At 49.6% G+C, this 27304-nt stretch overlaps 2 protein-coding genes across 2 annotated transcripts in view; both read left to right on the top strand.

Annotated features, from left to right (window-relative positions):
* Window positions 1-2454: 2454 nt before the first annotated feature.
* On the top strand, window positions 2455-17477 carry CTSH (cathepsin H). Its single transcript, XM_024200708.1, has 12 exons — window positions 2455-2603; window positions 4859-4890; window positions 5530-5635; window positions 5744-5814; window positions 6333-6437; window positions 7056-7142; window positions 8286-8341; window positions 9650-9731; window positions 9824-9892; window positions 10926-11032; window positions 15049-15174; window positions 16182-17477. The coding sequence occupies exons 1-12, from the start codon at window positions 2510-2512 to the stop codon at window positions 16255-16257; spliced, it is 1011 nt and encodes a 336-aa protein (XP_024056476.1). The 5' UTR covers window positions 2455-2509; the 3' UTR covers window positions 16258-17477.
* Window positions 17478-23718: 6241 nt separating this feature from the next.
* The window catches only part of BLM (BLM RecQ like helicase), a gene marked incomplete at its 5' end in the record, with an annotated part of 29501 nt that continues 25915 nt past the window's right edge, over window positions 23719-27304 (top strand). Inside the window, 2 exons of the mRNA XM_029910777.1 lie at window positions 23719-23816; window positions 24671-25401. Of these exons, the coding sequence (XP_029766637.1) occupies window positions 23719-23816; window positions 24671-25401 (829 nt within the window). The remainder of the gene's footprint in view (window positions 23817-24670; window positions 25402-27304) is intronic.

Raw genomic sequence — 27304 nt, 5'->3', positions numbered from 1 at the left:
TCCCATTGAAGACAATGGGACTATTTGCATGACTATGGACCACTTTTGTGGTAAGAGTTTCAGGAGTCTGTTCTGTGCCTATAAAGGAAGTTGAATCTCCCATTGAAATGCAATGTTTGGGTACAATATCATAGTGCAGTTTAGGATACAGTTCTACTTAAAATTTGTCTTTTAATAAGTCATACATATGCTGAAATGGCTCCTCATCCAACTCCCATATTCCATATAAACAAACTGAATAATACATATTTGGGGGGAAAGTGAATAGTTAAGCTTGTTGATGTTTGTATATACAAACACCCATTTCATCACTGTACTGGAAAATATAGCTGAACTTAATTTTTTTCTATGGAATTTGAAGAAAGTTTAACAGCCCCAATTGTTTTCTGTGTTAATCAGTGTGTACCTGGAAAAAATTACATGCCTTCTTAGAGAAAAAAATCAGTTCACACTTACTGAAAAAAATATTCCTTCCAACTGGTGTTCAGAAGAGTGCTACAAGACACATACATAACCTCATGAGCAGAGGGCGGAGAGGAGACCCTCCCACATTATGACCAGCAAAATAAATAAATAATAATAATAAAATCTCAGAGGCAGAGGGTCACAGATTTGCAAACCTCAAAACCTGTGTTATGCTTTAAACCACCTCAGCACATACCAGGTTTATGAACATTAAAAAGTTAACTGCAAAGGAACACTGAAGCCCATTAAGCCGAATGTGTGCCAGCCAGTATCCCCTCACTGACTAAAGGTGCAGTCACACCTGAACAGCTACAAATTAACCTGGCCCTTTTAGGCTAAAGGGAGTCATGTCACTGGCTCCATCTCTGTTGTTACATAACAGATAACAAAACTCCAGTGGGGCGTGGTGCTGGCACATAGGGTCTCAGGTACATGGTGTGATGTTTCAGAATCTCTTTTGGGAAAGTCATGTAGGTGAAATAGCTGGTACTTATGATTCTGCTATTTCTATGCATGTATCATCTTGGTATCTGAAGTTAGGAATATTAGCTGTGTGTTTGCTCCTGTGGTAACGCCCACAAGGTATTTAGCCAGCACATGAAGGGACAAGTCAAGTTGAATGGCCCATTAAGGAACACTTAGCTCACCATGAACCCTGGAAAACGCCTGTCTACACTGAATGGACTTTTTGTGAAGGTTCTAACTAGAAGAGGGGTGGGGGGGATGGACATGGAACTTGCCCATGTGACTCCAAACACCGTCTTTCACAGTGAGAACAGATTTCCCTGCACTTGGCAGATGTTTCTACCATCTCCCCTGCCCTCCCTCCCCCCCCCCAGAAAGGTCAGGTGACCCTCACTGACCTGCTTGGTTGGGGCCAATCCTGGTTTCCCCCGAAGAGCACAACAGTGACAGCCATGTGGAGGTTTCCCAAGAGCTCCACCTGCGGGGGGTGACAGAGGCAGGCTGGCTTAGCAGGGCCTGCGGGAGGCGCTGCACCGCCCTTCCTGCCCCACCAGAAAGGCACCAGGTGCGCTCTCCCTAGATGGCGCGGGTGAAGTAGGGCAGTGAGGTGCTGGCCTCATCCCCAGCGCACCTGCTCACGCCCCCGCCTTGCTACTGCCCCCTAGTGCACAGGGACTGCCGGCAGCAGTGTCTGCCTGCACCCTGGGCACCGGGCGGGTTGCTCCCTGCACCCACTGCCCTCTCCAGCACCTGGGCAGGATTTAATCCTTCATTTGGAAAGGTATTTGCTGTGAGCAGAGACCCAGTGCCCAAGGCCTGGAGCCTGATCCCATAGCAATGACCAGCACCAGCACCTCCTGGCTGGCCCAGCAGTACAGGGCCTCAGCGCCTTCTCCTCCTGGGGCGCCAGGGGAGCGGGTGACACCCGGGGTTGCCCCCCACTGGAGCCGGGTGAAGAAGGAGACTCCAGCAGCCGCTGAGGCAGGGAGACGAGCTGCGCAGTCCTTCATCGCAGGGAGACTCTTCAGTCTCTGGCCAGGGCTGCCCCCTAATTCTCCCCGTTTCTCTGCCAAGGGGTCTCGAGCCACGCCCAGCCCCAGAGGGAGGGTCACTGACCCAGGCCTGGATCTGCACCGGCAGCCCTGGGGACCTACAGACGCCCAGACCCAGGCCAGGTTGAAAAAACAAAGCGGAGTCCGGTGGCACCTTAAAGATGAACAGATTTATTTGGGTGTAAAACACCCACGTCTTCAGCTTCTTCTTCAGATGCCTACGCAAGCGTCTGAAGAAGCGGGATTTTACCCACGAAAGCTTATGCCCAAATAAATCGGTTCGTCTTTAAGGTGCCACCGGATTGTTTCTGTGGCTACAGACTAACACGGCTACCCCCTGATACCCGAGGCCAGGCCAGTGGCCTGATTATTTCCCAAACCGCCCCCCCTTCCCCTTCCCCATCTCCTCCAGTCCCTCCCCGCAGCTGCTCCAAGGCGGGCTCTCCCCGCCCCAGGGCTGAGTCCCCCCGCCCAGCACCGACCGAGCGCAGCCTGCGCCGCGCAGCCGGCTGGAAATCCGCGCAGACATGCTGGCGAGGCGGCGGGCTCTGCTGGGGCTGCTGGCGGCGGCGGCTGCCCTGCTCCCCTGCGTCTGCAGCGCCCCGCCGGTCAGCGCGGACGGTAGGGGGGGTCCCGGCCCGGGGGGCGGAGGGACGGAGCCGGGCGCGCTGCGGGGCTTTGCTCCGACCGGCTCCGGCGCTGGGCGCGCACCGAGCGAGCGCGGGGGAGAAGGGCCGGACCGGCCGGGTTCGGACCCCGCCATCGGGGGCTGCGGGCGATGGAGCCGCTGTAACGACCGGCCCCCTGGGCTGCCTGCGCCCGGCAGAGCGCTGCCCTTGGGCTGCCCGGGGCGCTGGTTTCCTGCCCTTTGTGCTGCGGGGTCTCGCCGGGCACCTGGCAGCCGGAGCCGCTTTCACTTCTGTCTCCAGGCGCTGGCACGGCCCCAAGGGCGGGGGGGCCCCAGAAATGAGCTGGGTTCTGGCCAGGCTCGGCTCGGTTCATTCCGTGGGCCCAGAGAGCCAAAGCCTCCCCGGGGAGCCCGGCACCGGAGCGCCGAGCGGCTCGGCCAGGCTCTGGGCTTGGGAGCCAGGCTCTGGGCTTGGGAGCCAGGCTCTGGGCTCGGGAGCCAGGCTCTGGGCTTGGGAGCCAGGGACCTGCCTGCTCGTCCCCTGGCAAACCCGCCATTCAAACCTGCTCAGCCTGTGAGAGACCCAGGACACGAGGGGGACAGTGACAGGGTTTGAAATGTCAAGTGTTCATTTTAACAACATCCCTTGTTCCCCTTCCCTGTCACTGCAGAGGGTTTGGGTGGGGAAAGGCCCCGGCTGGACACTGGGCTCGATGGTGTTAAAGAGGGGAAGTGTCTTTGTAGGAAAAAGGGCTGAAGTTAGTTGAGCTGGGGTGGAGTGTTAAAGTCTGGTCCCCCCGCCCCCCCCTTCTTAAAGACAAACCAAGACAAGCCCCCCCCACACAGGGAGAGAGAACAGAGCCGCACAGCTAGAAACTGCAGCTTCTGTCTTTGGGGATGACTTTGCTTTGCTTTCTCACTGCTGGACAAACAAGAGGCCCAGCACACATCTCATGAGCGGCCCGGAGCCCTGGCAAACATGTACCAGCCTCAGGCAGCTTAAGGCCCTGCTTTCTGCTCCTTTCGCCTCCTGGGCTCAGAGCAGCGACAAACGCTGCAGGCTTGGCCAGCCGAGCCAGACCCTGGTTAAACAGAAAGCAGAAGGAGAGAGAAGAAGAAGAAATAGGCCACCCAAGGGAGGGTGACAGCAGGAACCCAAGTCGCGCGTTCCAGGTGTAGTTAGCCGCCACCCCTGACTTCAGCGATGTCACCTGCGCCAGGGTAGGCAAACAGGAAACTGGGCTAGTGGGATCATTGGTCTGACCCGGTATGGCCATTCTTAGGTTCTCCTGGGGTCCCAGGAGACAGTGGCAGCCTGATGGTGGAGCTTAGTCCTTCCAGTCCACTCATCCTCCATGGTTTGATCTCCCTGCAAAATCTCCGTTTCTAAGGACCCCTAGCGGGGGTGAAATAGCCCGTCCCCCTCATTACTGTGTTCACCAAGTCGGCCTCATTTCTGACACACCAGTTTGGGTCCGTTCCTTCCCGATTCCATTCTTCTTTTGTTCACCAGTCACAATCTCAGCGAAGTCTCTGAATCATGTTGGTGACTTTCTGCTCGCTCTGTAACTTTTGCTGACTGTTATAAACAATTTCACATAAGAGGCTGAGTTGGACAACAGCTCTTGTTTACGGAAGGGTACAGGGCTGGAACCAGGGGTGCTGCAGCACCCCCGGCTTGAAGTGGTTTTCATTATATAGAGGGTTTACAGTTTGGTTCAATGGCTCTCCGCACCCCCACAATACACATTGTTCCAGCACCCTGGGTGGCTGAAAGGTAATATTTTCTGTCGATATTAGGCTCTGTAAACACTGTAAATCCTGAATACAAATTCACTTTAAACCCCAGCATGTCTTTTTAAACACCAGGTTTTGTTTTAAAACAAAATCAAATCAAACGCAGGTGGACTTGGGGTGGGGAGAAGGCGGCAACATCCTTGTTCTAACTTTCAGTTAAAGTGGCAATTGATAGCTAATGGATGCAAACCCTTACTTTAAGCTACATTAATACGTAACATTTTGCTTAGAAATAGGCAAAGATCGGTGAGGCTGTTATCCTAAATGAGTACAGTAGTTGATTGAAAATTAAAGTTTAGTTTAATTTTTTTTCACTTTATAATGTTTATTATGGTAGTACGGAGGGGCTAGCCAAGAACAGGGCCACATTGTGCTGGGGGCTGTACAAACGCAGAATAAGAGACAGGAGTTTCAAGTATTTCAATGCTTGTTTCTTTATTTCTCTTTCCAGAGGAATTTCACTTTAAGTCATGGATGCTGCAGGTAAAACTTCTTCTTTTCAAAGGATTCAGAAGCCAAATGAACGGTCATGGGTTTCCTCCCCATAGCAGATGTTCAGAATGGTCAGTCAGTGAAATAAACCTAAGCTGACTTCTGCAAATGGAGAGAACAGACTGGTTTCATTATTGTTGTTCACCCATTTTGCACTGCAAGGGACTTCCTGGTAGGGGATTTTCCATGCTGGCAAGTGACCAGCTGCCAGGGACTCGGCCAAGGCTAAGTCTGGAGAAATAAATGCTCATAATAATACTCATGCATAACTCAAATTACAAGGTGCCTCCTGCCAAGACATTTCAGATGCTGCACAGTTACATTAAACAGCGTAAAATAGCTCACATCAAACTCTCTGCATGCACCCAAACTCTCTTTCTCCTCCACTGAGCGTGAGGACATCTCTTCTCGCTCTGGTCCTCATGGTTTTGTATGGTGGACTCCACTCCCATTCTCCACCCCCAGCCCATCTGGGATCCGGGAGCAGCGTGTGATGGGAAATGCCCTGGCCATGTAGCTACATGTGGTTTTTAGAGGAAAATCTCTGCCCAGTTGTGATATGCACTATGTGTATTTTCACTTCTGTATTCTGCACCTGCCATTGACTTCTTTTGTGTCTTTCATCTTTAGAACAACAGGAAGTACAGTCTGGAGGAGTATTACCAAAGGCTGCAGATCTTTGTTGCCAATAAGAGACGAATCGACAGACACAATGCTGGGAATCACACGTTCGAAAGTATGAGTTTATGCTTTTTAATTTCATTTCCTAATTCTCTCTTTTTATCTGGAGTGATGTTTTTGGCTTAGCGCTTTGATTAATAAAACTTCTTCTTCTCCTTTTTAGTGGGTCTAAACCAATTTTCAGACATGACATTCACAGAAGTTAGAAAAAAATATCTCTGGAGTGAACCTCAGGTAAATGTATTTCTTTAGTTTTGGCAGAGTTTTTGCTGACTGACAGGTACATGGCTCCTGTGGCTGTGTTACCCAGGTTAGGGTCCCCTGGACACTTCCATACACCTCAGCTTTAGTTTGTTCCGCCTCTAGTTACAGCTTATAATGACGACAGAATTGTATTTTCCTTGGGAAGTCAGTGGGACTGATCCTGTGGTGTGCTGAGCACCAGGATCTCAATTAACTTTGAGGGTTGGATCGAGCCCCTGACGAGCCCCCACAACTTCCATTGGCTCCACTGGGTACTATGGGGGCTCAGCACTTCCCAGGATTAGGCCCAACATAAAGATTTTTCAAATCCCCGCTGCAAATGATGCTGGCATGGTGAATCTAGCCACCAGGGCTGGTGCATGGAGCCCCAGGGTACGGGCTCGTGACGTGAGAGTTGGGACACCGCCGTCCCAGGAAGGCTGCCGGCGTGCTGATGTTCCATAAGACACAGCTATCCGCTCAGCCCAACGCTCTCCTCTTGGTTGTAGAACTGCTCGGCCACAAAAGGGAATTTCCTGGCCAGCTCCGGGCCGTGTCCCTCCGCTATCGACTGGAGGAAAAAAGGAAACTATGTGACCCCGGTGAAGAACCAGGTAGGCAAAGTCTGTCAGCTCCGCCACGCTCCGAACGGTCCTCCGGCCCGTCGCTGCCTTCGCACGTTCTGGCCCAGTGAGAGAGAGGGAGGAGCTGGGGATAAAGCCACAAGGGCAAGTCTCTGACCTCCCCCAGCACAGCAGGTATCCTGGGGTCTGTACCGTCCCCGAGGGGGCGTCAGGGAGGGCTTACGGGAGCCCCTCCATAGGCCTAGGGGGAGCATGGGCAGGCAGACAGGTTGGGCTGGGGGACAGCTGCTCTTTATGATCCTATAGGAAAAATCCCACAAGAGCGAGTGAGGCGCCTGCCAGCCCCCCCGAGCCCCACGGCGTGCTAGCTGCTCCCCACTGGAGGGACGGGGGAAGGTGCGGCCCAGGATCAGCTGGAAAGGGAACGCGAGGTGCTCCTAGGGAGAACGGCTTCCAGCGCGGAGCGGAGACCTGTGGGGTAGTGCCCATTCCCACAGGTCTGCACAGAACTCAGGGTGACCCTGAAGCCCCAGCCCCTCTCCCTGATGGGACGGGGTGTCTGGAGCTCACGAAGCTCCCCCGGGAAGGGATGATGCAGCCCGCAGCGTTAGGAACCTGTTAACCTCCGGCTCCCGGTTCCCGATGCAGGGCGGATGTGGCAGCTGCTGGACCTTTTCCACCACTGGATGTTTAGAGTCTGCAATTGCCATAGCAACAGGAAAGCTACTGTCACTGGTAAGAGATTCTCCTTTTCAGTGCACCACTGCCAGAGAGCCTGCCTAGCGCCTGGGGCACGTGCCCAGACTGTGCAGAGCCCTCCGGCAGCCCCAGCCCTCGAGCGTGCTGTCGATTCCAGTCCCCCGGCTGCTTCTCCTGAACATCCAGGTCACGCTCTCGCGCACACAACGGCAGCAAAATACGGACGGTGCGATGCAGACCGCTCGGCAGCGCCATGTGAGCGCAGATCAGGGAGTCTGTCCCTCTCTAGAGTGTGTATTGCTATCCTCATTGAGCATCTGAGCACCTCATTGTCCAAGCTGGGGCAGTACCATTCATCTGGGAAAGGGAAATGGGAACTGACCTGCAATCCCTGCCAGGGCCGTCCAGAGGATTCAGGGGGCCTGGGGCAAAGCAATTTTGGGGGCCCCTTCCATAAAAAAAAGTTGCAATACTATAGAATACTATATTCTCGTGGGGGCCCCTGCGGGGCCTGGGGCCAATTGCCCCACTTGCCCCCCCCCCTCTGGGCGGCCCTGATCCCTGGCTTCTGTGAGCAGATCTCATTAGTTAATGGGACGTCTATGAGTCATTTTCCCGCAGTGCACGATGAGCTTGCGGGACTCAGTGCCACAATAAAACAGTGGATAAAGGAGAACCAGATGATATAATTTATCTATAGACTTTTGAAAGGCTTTGAATTATTGGGGCCAAGAGTGGAGCCGGATTCCAAAAGGGATTAGACATTTGTATGGATAACAGACTATCCAGAGCGGTTGCAGCAAGTCTTGAAAATAAACAAGAGCCTGGGAAGGGATCTAAACCATCCTGCTCTGGGCACGAGCCAATCTCTAGCTATAGGGGCTGGGAGAAACATTCCCTGCAGGCCAGTTAGCCCGTAGCTGCCTGCTGCGGGGTTCCTTGCACCTTCCTGCGAAGTAGCTGGTGCTGGTCCCCATCAGTGACACGAGAGCGGACAGCACTGTCCCTGGCTCTGATCCAGTCTAGCAATCCCTGATCGCACAAGATGAACCCCCATTGGTGTGCAGTAAGGAAAAGGCTTCAGCGTGATACTGTCTGCCATGTATTTTGTATTTAAAATGACAGTGAGAGGAAGAGAGTGCTCTTCTGAATATACACTGATTCAAAACATTTCTCTAGGCAGAGCAACAATTGGTTGACTGTGCTCAGGACTTCAATAACCATGGATGCAGTGGGTAAGTAGCGTCAGTTGGGACCTACTAGAGATAAGGGAACCGGACACTCGTCGTCTGGGGATCTAGAATTCCCACCTTTCTGGAATATGTGATGTGTGGAGTTTGTTGGGCTTCCCAACCCTCAAGGTTTCTCCCTCCCACCGGCTGTTTGGCCACATCTCTAATATGACAGTTCCTGGTGGCTGAACGCTGCAGGGGAAAGTGAGCGAGGTTTTGGCAGTTTCTCTGTGGCTGGATGACATTTGTCAGCGAGGCTCTACATTGAGCGTGAACCAGAAGGCCCCCACAGACACCTCGGCTTCGCCTTCGGGAAACGCCGCTGGCTTTCTTAAAGTGAAAGCTGCAGAAAATAAGCCCTTTTCAAATCCACTGCCTCCCCAGAGGTAAACGTGCCCTGAAGCGCACGAGCACCTTCGTCGTACGAGACCATGTTCTGGCACCGTCTCCGGGACATTCTCAACTCCTCCCCACCTGGCTGCTTCCGGCCAGTCCTTGTCCTCCTGTGAACAAGTTGTCAGCGAATTGCTGCAGGGGGCTGAGCCCCCCCTCCCCCCCCCCTTGTGTCCCATCACGGGAGGGGGGAAGGGACAGGAGCAGCTCCTCGCTCCGGGCTGCGGATCTCCTTGCCATCCTCTTCTTGTGCAGCACTGGGATCACAGCCAAGAGCATCCTGGCCACAGGCACCCAGACTGAGGGCCAAATTCACCCTGCCCCAGAGCTGATCTGGTGCCACGCAGGGACCGGGCTTGGGTGGCAAAGATGGCTTGGTGCCTCCTGTGTGTTGGAGCTGCTGGGGCCTGTTCTTCCCCCAGCACAGGTTAGACTGAGGGGGGGGCTGCTTTAGCTTGCTTCTCTATGGGCAGTTTGGTAGCCAGGGTCTAGGAACGGCCCAGCCACGTTTCCCTCCCCCACAAATATCCCTGATGTGCCTCCTGCACCAGGGTCCCCAAGGGGGGTGGTGTAATTCTGGAGTGGCTGATTCTGCAGCTGGTGGGGGCTCTTCTAATCCAGGGGAATTCCTTGCTCCTTTACTCCACCCAAGCTGCCCACCAGGGACATTAGGGCTGTGATGGGTCAGGCCCTGAGAGGCCTGGGAGGAGAGTGGTAGCTGGGATGTGAAGGGTGGGTGACATTTCCAGGTCTGGTGCTGTTAGCGGTGCAGGATGTCTCATCCCGCTGCCCATGCTTAGATCACAGTCCAGACACTTCATGGCTAATCCTTTGAGAGAAAGCATATGGACTGATTTTTGCAGACGATACAATGTTGTTGCCCTAATAAACTCACCGTTTTGCTGTGGTGTTTTTCAGGGGCCTGCCAAGCCAAGCTTTTGAGTACATCCTGTATAACAAAGGGCTCCAAGGAGAGGATACGTATCCTTACAAGGCTCAGGTATTCTTACCTTTGCAGCAGAAGCGTATTCAAACCCTGGACGTGCTGGTGACGAACCTGGGTTTAACGTTGATTCCTTTGTGTTTGTACAGAACGGCACCTGCAAGTTCCAGCCCGAAAAGGCTATCGCTTTCGTCAAAGATGTTGTCAATATCACCCTGGTAAGTTGCTCAGGCTTTGATTTAACAATCACTAATGCACTGAGAGGCCCTGGGAATGGGGTGGCCGGTGCCGCATGCGCATTCAGGCTTCTCAAACGAGGCTGGTCTGTTTCTGTGCATCACCAGTGAAGCTAATTTCCTGGATGTACCTGGGTTCAAACGACTATTTTGGCACCTAAGTTACTATAGGAAGGCTTTGATGTCGACCGCCTTCTACTGAGAGGCCAGGGCCCTTCTCTTGGTGCCATTGTTTCAGAAAGTTCATCGTGACAATTCTGAGTCACCGCAAGGCTGTCTCCATTCGTGCTGATATTTGCCATAGAAGTGAGTCTGTGCGCACTAACAAGGCTGTAGAACCTGGTTGTTAGTATTTCATAACAAGCCAACCTCTCTGCACGATTCCGCCTGCTGGACTGACAATTGCTTGTTTCCCTTGTTTTTAAAAGCACTCTGTGCATGGTAGAAGCTCACGGGTACTGGCTCAGAAAGTATTTACAGCCGAACCGGCTAATCCAGAAGGGACAAGGGTTGCACCTACTACTTCATTCTGCTCCAGTTTGTTTCTCTCCTCTCTGCTCCCCACTTTCGTTCCCCACTATAGAACTCCCCTGTCGTGCCTGCAGCAAACTCCTGCTGCCTCTAGAGGGCAGTCATAAAGCACACTACTGTACAACCTCTGCAGCCGTGGAGTGTCCCATGGCCAGCCCTTGCTGCTGGCAAATGAGCTTGCCTAAAACAGACGGATCTGCTAGCAGCTCTTCGACAGAGTCGGTCTCCTGTCTCCGGGGAGCAAGGCTGGCCCGGTGGATGTTAGCAAGGCATGGCCTTGCCCTACCTGGGGGGCCCAGCTGTGCTGCTCCCCGCGTGAACAGGGCCGACGGGTCCGCCATCCGTGTGTGTTTCCTCATTTGCACAGAAGAGGAAGGGAGGTTTATCCACAACCCCAGCTTGGCCATGTCTGTCTTTCTGGGGTGTCTGTCCTGTAGTGAGGCTGACCAAGAAGTAAATAACGCTTGCAATTGTCTCCTTCCAGTACGATGAGCCGGGCATGGTGGAAGCGGTGGGGAAGCATAATCCCGTTAGCTTCGCTTTTGAGGTGACTGGTGACTTCGTGAGCTACAGTAAAGGCATTTACTCCAAGTGAGTATTTCTGAATGCAGAAGCTGCAGGTAAACCATAGCAGCTGAGTTGCTTTAAGCATGTTCATTCTCCCTTTGTGTTCCCGAGGACAGTCATTCGCCTGTCGACTAGCATTTTGTAAAGACAAAGACAAACAGAGTGGGAAGCTGGAAGTTAATCTCTGAGTTCAGTAGCGTAGAGTAACAAATCAGGGCCTGCAATGTACTTGCAATTTACAATTAGGAGTAGAGCCAGTCAAAAACTGCTGAAGAGTGTTCACAAAACACTTTGAATTTTTGAAATGTAATTGAAATGCACTTGACCAGCTCCAAGTCTGAGCCAGTCCCTGAATGAGCTGCTGCATGCTTGAGACAATCCAGGGGAGATCCAGTCTCTGGGAGAGGCCTATGGGAGCTCAGCAGGTAATGTGTGACCCGGGAGATGTTTGCCTGCAAACTCCCCTAACAAAGCTGGGGGAAATTCATTCTACTGCTTAAAGCCCGTGTGTTTGAGCTCTGTGCAGGGGAGTGTGGGGAAATCTGCCTTTGTAATGCCAGGCGAGGGTGTGGGGCAGACATGCAGCCTCACTGTGGTGGCTCTTCCATCCTAGGGGCTGTAATAGCAGCTGCTGTGCCTCCATCCCGCACCCCGCTGCTGAACTGCGCCTGGCCAGCCCGCACAGCTGCCTTCTGTGCTGGCCTAAGTGTGGCCAGCACAGAGACCATTTCTAAGCAGGTGAGGGGCCAGCAGGTACCCTGGTGTGCCCGCTCAACCCTGCAGGGTTTAATTGGTGCCATGGTCCATCTCTGCACCGGGGTGAATTTCCCCCAAGGAGTATCTAGGAGGCGAAATGAGTCTCATCCTACCATATGAGGGATAATATATATTGTTGTCCTTTGGGCTTCACTGCACAAAGGGGCTTAATTGCTCCTTCCATTGAGCCTGAAAGAGGGTGCTTGGCACCCATTGGCTGCTGCAAGGTCTGTGATTTGTCTCTGGATCAGCTATCTCCCCGATAGCAGCCGTCAGCACCTTGCATCATGACAGTGTTTAATTGGATCCATTCATCTATCCAGGTACTTTCATAGCCGCCCATCACCATAGTGTCTGAGCCCCCATCAGTTTCTCCGGCTTTATTGTTCTTAAAGGCACATTTCCAGCCTGTGAGTGTGGTGGGCGTAGAACTCCCTCTCACAGGTGCTGACTTCTAGTTTGCCCCGGGGGTGCTCCACCCCGAGGCCTTGCCCGCACTCTGCCCCTTCCCCTGGGGTCCGGCTTCACCACACCTCTTCCCACCCCAGCTCCACCCCCTCCCCAAGGCCCTCTCCGCTCTCCCTCAAGCCTCTCCCCGAGCCGCCGAACAGCTGTGGCTGGTGGGTGCTGAACACCCACTACTTTTTTCCATGGGTGCTCCAGCCCTGGAGCACCCACGGAGTCGGTGGCTACGCTCCCTCTACTTCCATCAGTTTTCCCTGGGGGCAACTTTGGATTTCTGGAGCACCCACTTCATCAGTTTGGATGCTTGTAACTGTGCCAAGGAACATGTGTACGTTATACCAGCGGCCTTGGGTGAGCTAACCCCTGGGGAGAGACAATATTTAGAACGCTTTCAAATATCCAGAGTGGGTTGTGGTGCTGAAGCTCAACAGGAAGCTCTGTGGGCCGGATTCACAAATGTGTTTGGGCCCCAAAGATGCAGATAGGCACTTAGCGCAATTTACAAAAGCACCTCAGCAGGTTAGGTGCCCAATGCCCATTGACTTCCAATGGGAATGAGGCACCTACCTCACATAAGGTGCTTTTGAAAATCCCATTAGTCGCCTACCTGCATCCTGAGGCACCTGAACTCCTTTGTAAATCTGACCTACAAGAAAAGAAGCAAAGGGAGACGTGTGGGTTTGAGGAGGGGAACTGATCGGGAGAGCAGTGTGTCCACTCCACAGCCAAGGCGAGTAGCTGCCTACGAGGCTGCTGATTAGATTTCGGAGAGGCAGGGAAGCCAGCTGTGGCAGGCAGATTAATTCCTATTCCTGTGGTTTTGGGGGCAGCGCAGCAGAGAGCTTGAAGGCACTCGTTTGAGAATGTAGGCGATGGAGGCTGGCAGCATGGGCTGCTCAGAGGGGAGCATCAACTGCTTGATAGCGAATGACAGATGATGGGTCAGGTGGGGATGGGCCGGGAGGGGCCTCGAAAGTGAAGACAGGCAGCTCGTGTTTGATACCGTAGAGAAGGGGGGGGTCTGTGGAGGGATGCAAAGACGGGGTGACATGGGCCAAGTGAGGAGCTGGAAGGAAGATCTTTGCAGCAGCGTTCTGAATGGGTGTGAGCAGGGCCAGGTCGCATTTGTCAAGGCCGGAGAAGAAGACGCTGCAGTAATGGAAGTGAGAGGATGAGAATCGGGACACGAGTTTTTTGCTGTGTGGCTGAATAGGAAAGGCCGCATCTTAGAGACGTTACGCAGAAAGAATCTGCAAGACTTGGACACAGCCTGGATGTGAGGCCCTAGAGAGAGGGCTGAGTCGAAGCTGGTGCCCAGGTAGTATTGTGGTGTTCTCCACAGGGGTCGAGAAAGGAGCGTGGGGGGTGGGTGGAGATTGAGAGCTCTGTTTGAGCCATGTGGAACTTGAGCTGATGGCTTGACAGCCATGAGAAGATGTCGGAGAGACAGGCCAAGATTTTAGCTTGGACAGGAGGAGACAGGTCTGGTGTAGAAAGATAAATCGGTCAGTCAGCACAGCGATGGTAACGGAATCTGTGTTTGTGGCTGAGATGCACAGAGATAAGGTGTAGAGGGGAAGTGAAGTCAGAGGATTGTGTTCCCCTCATGAGTAAGCACAGACATGACAAACAGATATAAAATAACAAATGCCGAGAGAAGGTCGATCGGGGCTTCTGGTCTCATAACACAAGCCCAAGGGGACATGCAGTTAAATTGAAAAGTGGGAAATTCAAAACCAATGCAAGGAAATACTTCTTCACCCAACACATCATTAGACCATGGAACTCACTGCCACAGGAAGGCGTTGAGGTGAAGAATTTAGGAAGATTCAGGAAGGGGTTGGATATTTATATGACTAACTTAGAATATCCAGAGTAATGGTTAATCCTAACACACGTTTTGGCAGGGATATTAAACCTCATGCCTCCAGGTTTAAGACACCCTCTGACTAGCAGAGACTTCTTTAGACGCAGTTCTCCAAATAATCTGGGACCCCTCCCCTGCTGGGACGCTCCCCCCGGGGTTGGCGCTCTCCTGCAGTCACGGGTTCCATAAAACTGAAAGATGAACTACAGCGCTCCAGTGGAAATGGCCCTCAGCCTAGAAAGATGGGACGAATGGCCCTGCTGCCTTGGCTGTGGGAAGCGTTCAGTACAGAAATCAATACGCTGATTTTAACTGTTCAAAAAATCCCGCTTGGTGAAATCCTCTGGCACTTCATGCTGAACATCCCTGAATGCCCCGTCCCGCCCAGGCTACCCAAGCGTCAGCTTCAACTGAATGGAAACGAAGATGCAAGTGAAGTTGCTGCGTGTCTTTAGTCTGTTTTCCTTTAAGAAACTGGTTGTGTTAAAGGGCCAAGGTGTCCCGCGTGTGGGGCGTGGGAGCTCGTGCGGTATTCTCATCGCAATGGATTAGAGTTGTCCATTCTCTTTAAAGTAACAGATATCCAGTGTCAGCCAAGATCCTGCAGATGCACTGGTAGGTAGTGTCACTGACAGCTCCAGTCCCATTGAATAACTGTACTTCGTGCAGAAGTGTTTGCAGGATCAGGCCCTGGAACTTGAAGGCTGAGCAAATTGTTACAGCTGCAGCTCAGACCTTTCACTTTGCACCACCAAAATTCATGTGCTAATTTCTTCCATTGTAGTTCAGTCTTGTGAGTAATCCTGTTGATGTGAATTGCCTCTTTCCACTGAATAATGCTTATCACTTTTATAGCCTTTTATATCAGCAGAGTACAGTGACTAATTAATGATTAATGACAAACTAGGTTTTCATATAATAAATGTGCTTTATTTTTGCCTTTTGTTTGCAGCCCAACGTGTGATAAGACTCCAGACAAAGTGAACCATGCAGTTCTGGCTGTGGGTTATGGAGAAGAAAATGGAACTCCCTATTGGATCGTTAAAAACTCTTGGGGCCCACTCTGGGGCATGGATGGGTAAGGAGCTTCTGGCTGACGTCCACCACAGCTGGGCACGCTATGGCCTAACTGAATCTAATCAAGAACCTCGCATGCCGGTGTGCCTATAGATCCCCAATAGGTTCTAAGCGACCGTTCATCAACTAGTGAGCAGCCATGCTTTCTGCAAAGAAGCTAGTGCAATGGCTGAGGGTGTTAGCAGCTTGAAACTGCTACGTGTGACGGGTAAGATCAGCATCCAGATATTACGAAGAAAGCCCTTTTGTAGCCACAGTACAGTCAGGCAGGGCGCATCTGTGGGAGGCTCAGGCTGGGAGTTTATACTGTGTAGAAAAGGGTTTCTCAACATTTGTCATAACAGCCCTCCCTCATACAGGGGAAAACTTATCCTGGGACACTTCCTGTTCCTGGTGTTGCTGCTTCACGCTGGCGTGCTGGCACAAGGTAGCCACAAGCCTGGCTTACCAGCGGGGGAGCTGGAACTAGGGGTACTGGGGGTGCAGCAGCACCCCCTGGCCTGAAGTAACAATAACAACCAAATACATGGTTTCCTGCTTGCCTGGCTACATGAGGAATTCTCCCTGCGGCGGTGTAGCAGCTCTCTAGGACTCCCCGGCATCCCATGACAAGAAGGCCAAGGGCAGGTGAGAACAGAGCTTGGCTGGTAGGGCCTTGCCATCCAGCAATCCAGCCACTCACATTGCTAGCAGATACAACTTAGAGCAGCCCCATGGGTGAAAGTCAAATTTTGCAGGATTGGGCACTAACTTGGCTAGTTTATGAAAGTGACTCTGCCAATGAATTCCATTGCCTGGTGCAATCCCATCATTTGCAAAAACAAAAGGCTCTGACGTACATCAACTCCTTGCACTGATAGGAGAAGGGAATTTACTTACGTTGTGCAGAATGACGCCGATCAGAACCGGGGGTGACATGGTAACCTCATGCCAGGTCAGTTTTCTCTCGTGCTGCGGGAGGGGAGTAATGGGGAATGCTCACTAATCTGTGTTTGTTTCTCCTTTTAGCTACTTCTTAATTGAACGTGGCAAGAATATGTGCGGTCTCGCTGCATGTGCATCTTATCCAATTCCTCAGGTCTAAGGCGGGGTCAATGGCTGGGAAGAGCGGCCAAGGAAAGGAACCAGTCTATTGTGTAAGAGTCTCCTAAACCCCAAAGTTCAGTAGGTCGGAAAAACGAGAGCTGGCAAAGTCCCACTAAGGTCCTGATCCTGCAATGAGCTCCCGCAGGCAGACTCCTGCATTTGTGCAGTGCTCATTGCAGGAGACAGACCTAAGTCACCTCCTCCAAGTACATGTATGTTTCTCTATAGCAATGGTTCTCAAACTGGGGTCCTTCCAGGGGGTCCGCGAGTCAAGTCGGGGGCCGCTGGTCCTGCTGATCAACTCCTCCCTTTCCCTCCCAGTTCCTCCTGCACGCTGCGGAACCGGCGCACTCGGGGAGGGGGCGGAAAGAGGTGGGGCGGGGGTGAGGCCTTGAGGGAAGGGGTGGACTGGGGGTTGAGGCTGAGCGGGGTTGAGCACCTCCGGGGAAAATTAGAAGCCAGCTCGGGGGTCCGTGAAAAATTTTAAATCAAAATGAGAGTCCTCGTGTTGCTAAAGTTTGAGAACCGCTGCTCTGTAGTAAATTCTCCAGCGTTGTGGCATGTTCCAAGGACAGGGCTGAGAGCCAGAAACTCGTGTCTTCTAATCCCAGCTCAGATCGATTTACCATGTGCTCTAGGGAAAGTCTCTGAGCCTCGCTGCCTCAGTTTCCCCTTTTGTAAAATGGGGGTAATACTACTTAACCTACCTCTCGGGGTGTGGTGAGGGTTGATTAGATGATGTTTGTAAAGCACCTGGATGCTGAAAGCACTGTGCAGTTGTTGTATTATTATTAAGTAGCATTTGTCAGCCCAGTTTTAAATTACTCCAGCAACGAGGCTTCCCCTTCCCTGGGGAGACAGTCCTGCATGTCAACAGATCTCCCTTCTAGGAAATCTGTATTCTTTTGACAAAGATCTATTTTTTAATAAGTGCTAATAAGTGTGTAAGAAAGCTATGTCTATTTTCATTAAATCTAAGATTTGATTATTTTTACTAAAATAAAGAGAATATTTTAATGAATATTAAAAAGAATCAATAATTTTCTATTCAGTTAAGGAAAAAGTAGAAACCTTAATGTCAGGTATTTCAATAGATTCTGTTTTAAGAGGACTCGTCATGTATGCAGAAGGCATTTCAGCTGTGTGTCATTTCATGTTGCAGTAACACCACCAAGACATTACTGTGTGTTATGGAAACGAATAAAAAAAAGTGTCACTTTTGTGGTATCTTTTGTGTTGCCTTCTCAATGTTTCTTCCATTAATTTAGTGTTTGTGAAAGATGCTCTATTAGCATTTGAAGTTCTTTCCTTCGGAGTTTTGCCATTGAGTTCAAGGGGAGCAGGACTGAATCCTTCGTCTTTAGACAAATACATCACCAGTTTTTTGTAGTGCTTTAACTATATCCTTTTCTAAATTGATATAATTAAAATTGGGACAATCCCCCTCCAGTGTGGATGCAGTTAAACTGGTTTAAAGGTGCTTATATCAGAAAAGCTTATTTCTGTAAATAACCTGAGGAACTAATATTGTTAAAGTGATACAAAAGCTTTCGGTAGACAAGCCCCAAATCGAGGTCACCACCCCAAAGTGTTTACAAAGTAGGACCCAGTCCTGCAAGATAGCCCATGCAGTGAACCCATGTGGAACCCTACTTATGTCACTGTTACTACTCATGTGCATAAAGTTGACAACAGGTGTAAGACTTTGCAAGATCAGGGTCATCATTTGAATCAATGGACTGACATCTGCTTACAGTAGCTCTGGATTTAGCCTACAGAATTCAGGTTCACTCTGATATACACATGTGCCAGTGGTATGTTCCAAAAGCAACTAGTCGTGTGTTGCTCCAAAAATGCCCAATAGCTGATTCTGCAAAGAACATAGTGATGTGTCCATGAATTTCTGGTCAAAGACAAACCCAGAATGTCCATTCAAATGCACTCCTAAGATTATGCAGCTTTTTAAAAATATCAGAGTAAATAATTAAGGTGGCCTGATAGGGTCTTAGAACATGTTTCCAGTTGCTGATACTTTTCCAAACCTAAGCCATTTGGACTGAAATTTTCCGTGCTGGGAGTCTGCCTCAGGCAAAAGTTTTCTGGAAAATTTCAGCTAAATCAGTTCATCCATTTTTCAGAACAAGATTAGGGAAATAGACATGCTCAGAAATCTTGACAACAGTTCAGCGGATGATCTCTAGCACTTCCCTCTTTTGGAGGAGAGATGTGACATTTTGCAAGGGGGTTCCACTGGTGTGGAGGATGGCCAAGGCCTCATCCTTATGAAAATCCACCCAAATTTGGCTAAGTTATAGCCTCTGAAAGTCTGTTTCCACATGCTCAGTAGAGACTTGTTAGAGTTTGGAATTGGCAACTAAATTCTCCACATTCGGTCTGCTCTGAGCGTGCTCCAGTCCCTCACAGGATGTATGTCCAGGTCTGGAGCTGTGGGGCCGGAGCAGGATGCCCGGCAGTTGCTCTTCCTGGCAGCCGGGGGCTGCTGAGGCAGTACACATAGGAACTGGCTGTAGAGAGGCTGAGGGCGGGCAGAGAAGGCCACGCAGCAAAACTCTACATGATGTGTGAGCTATGGAGCAGACCTCTGGTGACCGCTGTAGTGCAGAGAAAATCTTGGGGCAAACTGGAGAAAGGCAAATGTTTAATCAGCAGGCTTGAACTGCTGCCCACAGCCCCACCAAGGGCACACAAGAGGACAGCACCTAGAACAGCTGAGGTTGCAATAGCAGTCACAGAAGAGTCATGTGCCAGCTCCACAACTGGGATTCAGGTTGGGGTGTGGACACTTTCTGCCCCTTTCCCCTAGTCTCTGCCCAACTCCCCCCAGGAAAATTATGGTTTGCTGGGTGTTGAAAATTGTGCCACATAGTGTATTAGACATGAACCCCTTTGAAATCCCCTAAAAGCCAGTTCTGAACCGCAACTTTCTGAGTGCTACCATGGGTCTCCGGGAATGAGTGCCTCACTGGTACACCAGAAAGAATCCCAGTGGCTTTCCTCTCAGTGAAATCTCAGTGCAGCAATTCATGATAAATCACGCTTTCAGAAGGAAGCCTTTCAGTGAGTGAAAGGAAACTATCAGCATAATGATGTCCTTTATTCACCAACCGCAAACAAAACACTAGTGGTGCAAAGGAGTGCAGCTGTAATATTGTTTTCATAATTGCTTTTGTTTAAAAATTGGATAGCACAATGTTTTTGAACTGCTGCCATGCTAATATAATGTTCAGTGGTATACAAAGTGCTCTGTCAAGGAAACAAAGGGTGATGTGAGAAGCTATGGTGATTAAAACTGGGAGGTTATTTACCAGCTAAGGAGCTTCTTAGTACAGTATTTAGCAAAACAGTTAATCACAGAAACATTGTGTCAGATGTGGAAAAATATGTAGTCTCCAAATACAGGCTTTCCCTATGACTTGAGTTTATCGGCTTTGAGAATGGAAATATGCCAGTGAAGATGGAAAAGATGGTTTTGTAGTTAAATCACAGAAATGAGAGTTGAGAAATCCAGATTTTATCCTTTGGGCTACCACAGACTTCCTGTGTGACCTCAGGCAAATTACACAACCTCTCTGGTCTGGTGGCAACAGATGCAGTTCCCAGCCAGGGCTGAATTTGAGTTCCAGGGTCTGAGGCAGAGCTGTTAGACTAGGACAAAAGAAGATTTGCAAATAATTTAATAAATAAACCAAGCAGCTTTGCACTACCGTTATTTCTGAATCTGAATCCTTACATGCCGTCATCCATTGCTTAGGGCATGAACAGTTCGGGTCATGTTATTAGTTATTTGTGAGTATTCAGGCAGCTGCAGGTTCATTCTTTCAAATAGTTTGTGACTATAAACATGGAAAGATTTAAAATAGTCTCTAGCTGAACATTTCCCAACCATTTTTATGGCTGAGTTGCTTCGTGGGTCTGTGTGCAAAGCAGAGATTCTGAGCCTCTGATGAATAATCAGTTTTGTACATAAATCAAATTTGTCAAATCGTGCATTAGTGTAAAATCTATATGTCCAGGGAGCCACATGTGCACATTAAAAGGCAGAGCTTGACCCAAGGTATGGAAATTACATAGTACAGTCCTGAGTAGTTACCTGATGAGAACCCCACTTTTCAGAGAATATATATACCTGAGTTGTGTATAGAATGTACCTGACATTTCCCATTGTACTGGCTATCATGCCTTTGTATTTTGTATAGCAGCTTCCTGCGTGACGAGAATTAACAAATTCCAAAAGATTTTGGCTGATTTTCTGAATTGTCCGTGTTTGTTTGAAATTGCCTAACTGCTCAGGGCTAGAGAGAAACTTCCTCTCTGGCAGGTTATTCCAAGATTGTCCACTAAGAGGTTATTGCACCTTTCTCTGAAGCAGCTTGCGCTGGGCACTGTCAAGAGGCAGGACACTGGACTAGAGGGACCCTGGACCAGTCTGGTCTGACGAGCCCTATATCCCTAAACCTACTGCTCAGTTCCTCCGTTCCTGCACTCGGGACAGAGATTGAGGGTGTCACAAAAGTGGCTTTATATTACCTCTGCACACCCTGTCTTTTGAGTCTGCACAGCTTCTGGTGTACGGCAGAGCCAACTCAGAGCTCTCCAAGGCCAGGCTTCACCGCGCACCCTTTCCGCGCGCCAGCTTGGGGAGAGCAGGGTGCTGAGCGCCACGCAGGGAACGGGTGCACAGGGGCCGTGCATATATAATATATATGGATATACCTATCTCATGGAACTGGAAGGGACCCTGAAAGGTCATCAAGTCCAGCCCCCTGCCTTCACTAGCAGGACCAAGTACTGATTTTGCCCCAGATCCCTAAGTGGCCCCCTCAAGGATTGAACTCACAACCCTGGGTTTAGCAGGCCAATGCTCAAACCACTGAGCTATCTCTCCCCCGTGCATGGCCAGGATGGTGTCCGACTGGGGGCAGGACAAAGGCTGCAGGTGTGGGAGCTAGTGGATGGAGGTTTCCTGTTAAGCTGAAGGGTGGGGGGCTGGGGACTCTCTGCTGTATCGCAGCCCAGGCTAAGTGACACCCTGATTCCCAGGGCGCTCGTTATCCTCCCCACAAATAACGAGTCAGCAGAGCGCCGGCCTAGGTCACGACCCTGCTCGTAACCGGCCCAGAAGCAGCGCCGTGCAATGGGCTCAGCACTGCCCTCTGAGCAGGCCCTGCCGATCGAGGCTGAGCCCCATTCACCCCGTGACGCCCCAACATCAAACCGCCCGGCCCCGTTCCAGGGGGGGCGTCAGGGTGGGGAATATGGAATAGCCACCAAACAACCCACCCAGAATGATGTGATCCAGAACCCCCCCCCCCCCAGCTGCAGAATGGAGTGATCCTGACCCACCCCCATCTCCAGAATAAATTCGCCCTGAAGTCGGCGCTAGAATTGACAGTCCCAGTCTTGAAATTAGTTAACCCCCACCCCTCCACTCCAGAATGGAACGGCCCCAAACTTATGCCCCCCCCCCTGCCCGGGAATGGAATCACCCAGAACGCCCGGCCGGCCTGGACTGACCCCGCACAGCCCTAAAGCGGGGCTGGCCGCCGGCCCTTGGGGAGGGGACGGAAATGTTCTGTCGTCACTTCCCCCCGAGCCCGGCAGCCAATGGGGAAGCCGCACTCCGCGGAGGTGGGTTGGCGCCAAATACGAAGGGAGCGGGGCGCGCGGGGGCCCAGCGGGGGGCCGGCCCGGGCCGCGCGGCTGGGACAGGTGAGGGGCAGCGGGGCCGGGGCCGGGGCAGGGCCCGGCGCTAACACCGGCACGGGCCGTGGGGCGGCTGGGGGGTGGGGGGACAAGGAACCTGAGGGCAGGAGCCGCGAACTCCCCCCGCCCCTGGGCGCCGCCCACCTGTCCCGCGGGGACGGCGCTCCCACGAGCCCCCACCTGAGAGACACAGAACGGGCGGGAAAGCGGCAAGGCCGCGGGTCCGGCCGCTCCGAGGGGAAAGGCCCCAAGTCTCCGGCCGAATTGCAGCAGCCCCTCCCCCCCCCCCCAGAGCGTGGGCGGGGCTGGAGGCTCCCGAATGGCGCCCGGTGCCGCGGCGCTGGAGCGCTCCGTGGGGCGAAACGCGGCAGCGGTCTGCCAGGGCCCAGCCCCCCAGACCAGCGTGCGATTTGCCCGGCTTGCTGCAGACCGTCCAATTGGGGCCTCTTCGTCATCTAGCGCAGTTCAGCATCCTGCCCAAACTGTTGATCCTCTTTTAAGGTCGACCAGCCCTCAAACGTCACAGGGATTTTCTGTTACTCCGCCTGCGCGTTGGGGACTCGCAGAACTTGCTCTCCCACTAGCCCCAGCTGCAGAGCCATCGCTCTGGGAGCGATTCTGATGCAGGCTGGTTTCAGCCTCTTCCAGTTCCTCTCGATTCAGTCCCAGTACTCTGGGGTGATGACAGTTGCACTTTGGTATTCTGGTACCCTCTTGATTCAGCCACCACCAATAATGGCTTAAGCCTGACTGTTAAGGGTTTCCGTTTTTTAACCTAGTTCATGTTCTCAGTTTTAAGCTGCACCATTACTTGAGCCAATTGGTGGTGATGACATTTCCACATAGGTGCTACAGTACCCGAATAGAGAAGCTGGTCTCGGGGGGTGGGGGAGAGGAGGCATTAAATGGGTCCTTCTGCTTATGCCTTTCCAAGTGAGGTTAAAAATCCACATATCTTTAAATAAAATAAAATAAAAAGCCTGGATAACCTAACGCTTCTTTAACACCCTATAGTGATTGATACTTTTACAGATAAATGTCCAAACCATTTCAGCTTGGCATAACGGTCACTTTGCTTTATTGGTCACTCACTAATAATGTCTTGAATCGGAAATGTGCTTACATTTACCTTTCATTATGAAAGATTCTGTAGCACTTTACAATTTAACAAACTTAAATGTCCTTTTGTTCACGGCGCTCTGCTTACTTTTAAATTAGCCTACTGTGTATGTCTCTTATATGGTCTTATTATGAAAATGATCACTGACAAGAATCCTTTCCAATACTGAGATTAGGCTTAACTGGTCTTTAGTACCCAATTTTAAGAAACTTTCAAGAAAGGATTTAATTTCTTTCTTTGTTGAATTTAACAATATAGTAAAAATTGCTACTAGTTCTTATTATGCATGCCATCTGATTTTGTTTTTTTTTTTTTGGAGAGAGAGCGAGCGAGAGCTTTCTCACTCACTTTAACGCTTTTAACCTTTCCTGTTATGATGATGATAGGATGAATTTTGTGGTCTTAGTAGGGAGGCAATGTATATAATCTGTCAAAGATTTTTAGCACCCTTACTGTCCATATTTACACTTGTAATCATCAATGCCCAGTATATCACTCTTCCACAAAAATAACCTGCAGGTGGCAAAATTTTAAAAACCCATAGGAGAGTTTGTGTAGCCAGTGATATTTTTAATGTAATACCTCAAATCATCTTTTTTTTTTTTTTTTTTTTTTTTTGCTGATCTTCCACAGAACAACCTCCAGAAGCAGCTAGAGCTTCATTCAGCAAAAGGAACTCACAATAAACTAGCTCTTCCAAAACACAAATCAGCGTAAGTATCAGTCTCGCTTGCTGCTCATCGTCAAAAGTAACAAAGAAAAGTACCATGGTTGTCAACATTTGTCAGTTTGGGTTCTGGTCTTTTTTTTTTTTTTCTTTACAATTTCTCTGCTGAAAGTTGATGCAGAAAATTAAACAGAGGGCCTGCGTCTAGATTTTAAAAAAAAATTCTTCTGTGTCTCCTAAGTAGAATGGATTGTGTGGGCTTCCATAGAGTGGCCAAGATAGGCTTCTTGTTTAATTGGCCTGGAAAAACTACACTCACTATAATCAAACTAAAATATAATTTTCTTACTAACTGCATGGAATCCAGACCACTACTTCTGGTGACATGCTGCTTTATGCTACTGAATATCAAAGTATGAAATATGTTGTTGAAGTAAACTTCTTAACATCTGAGTGATGTTCAAAGCAAAAGTCATGCTACTTAAGGCCAAATGGCCTGATTTTCAGAGGTTCCGTGAGCACCCACAACTTCCATTCTAGTCGGAGGGAGCCTTGTGTGCGCGGCACCTTGGAACACTTGGTTAAAATGACTTAAGATACATAATTATGGACATAAATCATAATCTGTGGCATTTAGAGTGCTTTAGCCACATAAAATAAATACTATAATCCATTAAAAGCCAGAATGCCTATGTGTGAGACTGAAATATAGAATTCAGAAAAAATACTAACATTCTACACTACCAATAGCTTCTCAGTTATGTTAAATGCACACTTTTGATATTTGGTCTGTGTGAAGTGATTTTTGATGTTAGAAATGTAGCTTTATTTCTGTTTTTCCAAAAAATAAGTAAATTTTACATTGTTAAAAACTCTGAAAAAATACATTTTATTTTGCAGAGGTTTCACTTTCAAAAAGAAAAGTGCTCCAGGTAATGCTGTATCCATAAACTGTTTTAGTGTAACAAAGAGCTCTGCATTGAAGGACAAGGACGTTAATACTTTCCAGACTAAATCTGTTGCATCTTTTCCCATATCAAAGGATAAGCAGATAAAAATCAATGACCTCTTTGAGAAGACATCCAAACAGCACGAAATACAACAACTTCGTCCAAACTGGGTATCATTAAATTCTTTTGAATGTTCCCAGCAAATTTCAAATGATTTACCTCCTAGAAAGGAAGAGAATGTAAGCAAGAAACCAGGTGATTCTGCTTCCCAGAAAGTAGACCACAATTGTTCAGATGACTCTATTATTACTATAGAAGATGACTGGGATGACATAGATGACTTTGATATATCCGGAAAGAACTCAAAACCATTGGTTTTATCCCCCAAAAATCCAATTGTAAAACCCAGCAAGACTCTTCAAATATCCAATTCCTGTACAGTTAGATTATCTAAGGCATCCAGGACTGTGAACAGTGAGCAACGATTGTCAAAATGTTGTCCTTCTGAGAACGATGAAAAATCACTGAATGACAAACAGCCAGCTCCATCAAACAGATCTTTGATTTGTCTTGATGTTTCAGATCCCAATGATTGTAAAAGACTTTTAGGTGAAGATCTTCAAGAGAAGAAGTTGTCTACAGAAACTATTCTGAGTGACAAAAAAGAAGAAACTCATACAGGTAATGCATTCTTTTAATGTATTTTATATGTAACATTTCAGATAAAATTGGCCTAATGTCATAGTAAACTTAGCAAAGAGTCCTGTGGCACCTTATAGACTAACAGACCTATAGGAGCATGAGCTTTCGTGGGTGAATACCCACTTCTTCAGATGCATCCGAAGAAGTGGGTATTCACCCACGAAAGCTCATGCTCCTATAGGTCTGTTAGTCTATAAGGTGCCACAGGACTCTTTGCTGCTTTTACAGATCCAGACTAACACGGCTACCCCTTTGATAGTAAACTTAGAGGACTATTTTCAGGTCTACACACTAAGGGTCTGATTCTCAGAAGTGCCTAGCCCTCACCACTCTAACTAAAGTCAAATCAGGGAGCTGAAAATCAGGGTCTAAGTGTGTAGCTTATGGATTTTGTTGTAGAAAGTGTCAGCTGTTTGACAATGGACTTTCACTCCTGGGGGAAAAACAGTAAACCCTATAATGTACTGTTGGAGAAGGAAGATCTCCTGGAGTAGCATTCAGGAAAAAAAGAGGCACTTGCAGACGCTGCAGTGAAATTAGACTACCAGTTTTAGTTCATTCCAAGTGCTTTCAGTTTCCATTTATAGTTCAGTGTAACTATGAGAAATAGAGTAATAGAAATTAATCTGTATCACAGCATTTGAATCCGTTACATTTAAAAAGTCCATGAAATGGGGAGTTTACTATCAGTTAACTTTGAGCTGTTCCCTGCTTAGCTGCTCATTGTTTGCTTTAGCCTCTTTGTGTTTAATGTTTCTTGATTATTACATAGGGTAGATTCTTATCCTTCATTTTCCTTATGGAAAGGAATATGTACTTTATCCTTGGACTGTAATATCTTGATGACATAGTGAATAACGAATACCACCTCAGCAGTCAGGATGTGATTTCTCACATTTCTGAAGAATCCATATTTTGCTAAAGATACCTCATTTAATTCTCACAATAGGGAGGGCAAAGAATTACAGTAGATACTAGGTCTTGTCTAAACACACATTGTGCTGCTTTAAAATGGTACACCTCCCCCCTCGCCGCCCCCTCTCCCCCTGCAAGCATGGATGCAGTTATATCAGGATAAAGATGCTTTATACTGGTATAAGTATTCTCATACAAGAAGGGAAATAGGCTTTACCAGTATATGGTATCTTTATACCAGTATAACTGTGTCTGCACAAAGGGTTGTATTGGTATGACTCTCTCATTTAAAAAAAATTGCACGACTAACAAGAAATAGTTATACCAGTGCAAAAAAAGTGTATAGATTGGGCCTTAAAGCCGAAACATCTTCCTTATACCGGAGATTCCCAAACTTTTTTTTTTTTTTTTGCTGAGCCCCCGTTTGGAGATTCATGTCCCATGTGCGCACACCCTTTTTCTAAGGGGAGAGGGGTTCCCGGAACCTGCTGGAGGAGTGACGGGGGGAGAAACTCACCATATGGCAGTTGAGGAAGCCTTCTGCTCCCTGCAGTGGTCATTTGGTCTTGGCTGCCTGGACCCAGTTTCTTGCCTGTCAGGAAGGGAGCGGACAGCCCCCTGCCGAACAGAGTTCCCTGCTGACACCAGCCCTTGAGCACAGCTCCATCAGCTTTCCCTGCACAGGCTCTTTCCAGCAGAGGACAGGGCTCTGTGCCCTGGAACTGTGCTGAAGGGTTGGGGTCAGCAGGGGGCTCTGAGTGGCAGGGAAGGGTGGGTAGTTCAGCTTTCCACTCCCTGCTCGCATAGTCCCTAGTGCTACCCCAATAGAGGACGGTAACTGTCCTCTGGTGGCTGCTGCAGCTGTGACAGTGGAGCACCAAGAAGGACGGGGAGCCTGGTCCTGGCAGCTGAGACCACCTGTATAGAGCCCTGCCCACTTCCATTCTGCACAGAGTCCCCTGCTGAC

The sequence above is a fragment of the Terrapene carolina genome, unplaced genomic scaffold, assembly GCF_002925995.2.
Source record: "Terrapene carolina triunguis isolate 2854851 unplaced genomic scaffold, T_m_triunguis-2.0 Scaffold67, whole genome shotgun sequence".
NCBI classification, from domain to species: domain Eukaryota; kingdom Metazoa; phylum Chordata; order Testudines; family Emydidae; genus Terrapene; species Terrapene triunguis.
Note: the sequence above shows the minus strand (reverse complement) of the source record. Positions and strands in the feature narration are given on the sequence as shown.

Excerpts from the sequence above, each read along its gene's own strand:
- CTSH (XM_024200708.1), top strand. The coding sequence starts at position 2,510 with ATGCTGGCGAGGCGGCGGGCTCTGCTGGGGCTGCTGGCGGCGGCGGCT. Across the intron at positions 4,891-5,529 it reads TTAAGTCATGGATGCTGCAG|AACAACAGGAAGTACAGTCT; the intron begins GTAAAACTTCTT and ends TTTCATCTTTAG. Across the intron at positions 6,438-7,055 it reads TGACCCCGGTGAAGAACCAG|GGCGGATGTGGCAGCTGCTG; the intron begins GTAGGCAAAGTC and ends TTCCCGATGCAG.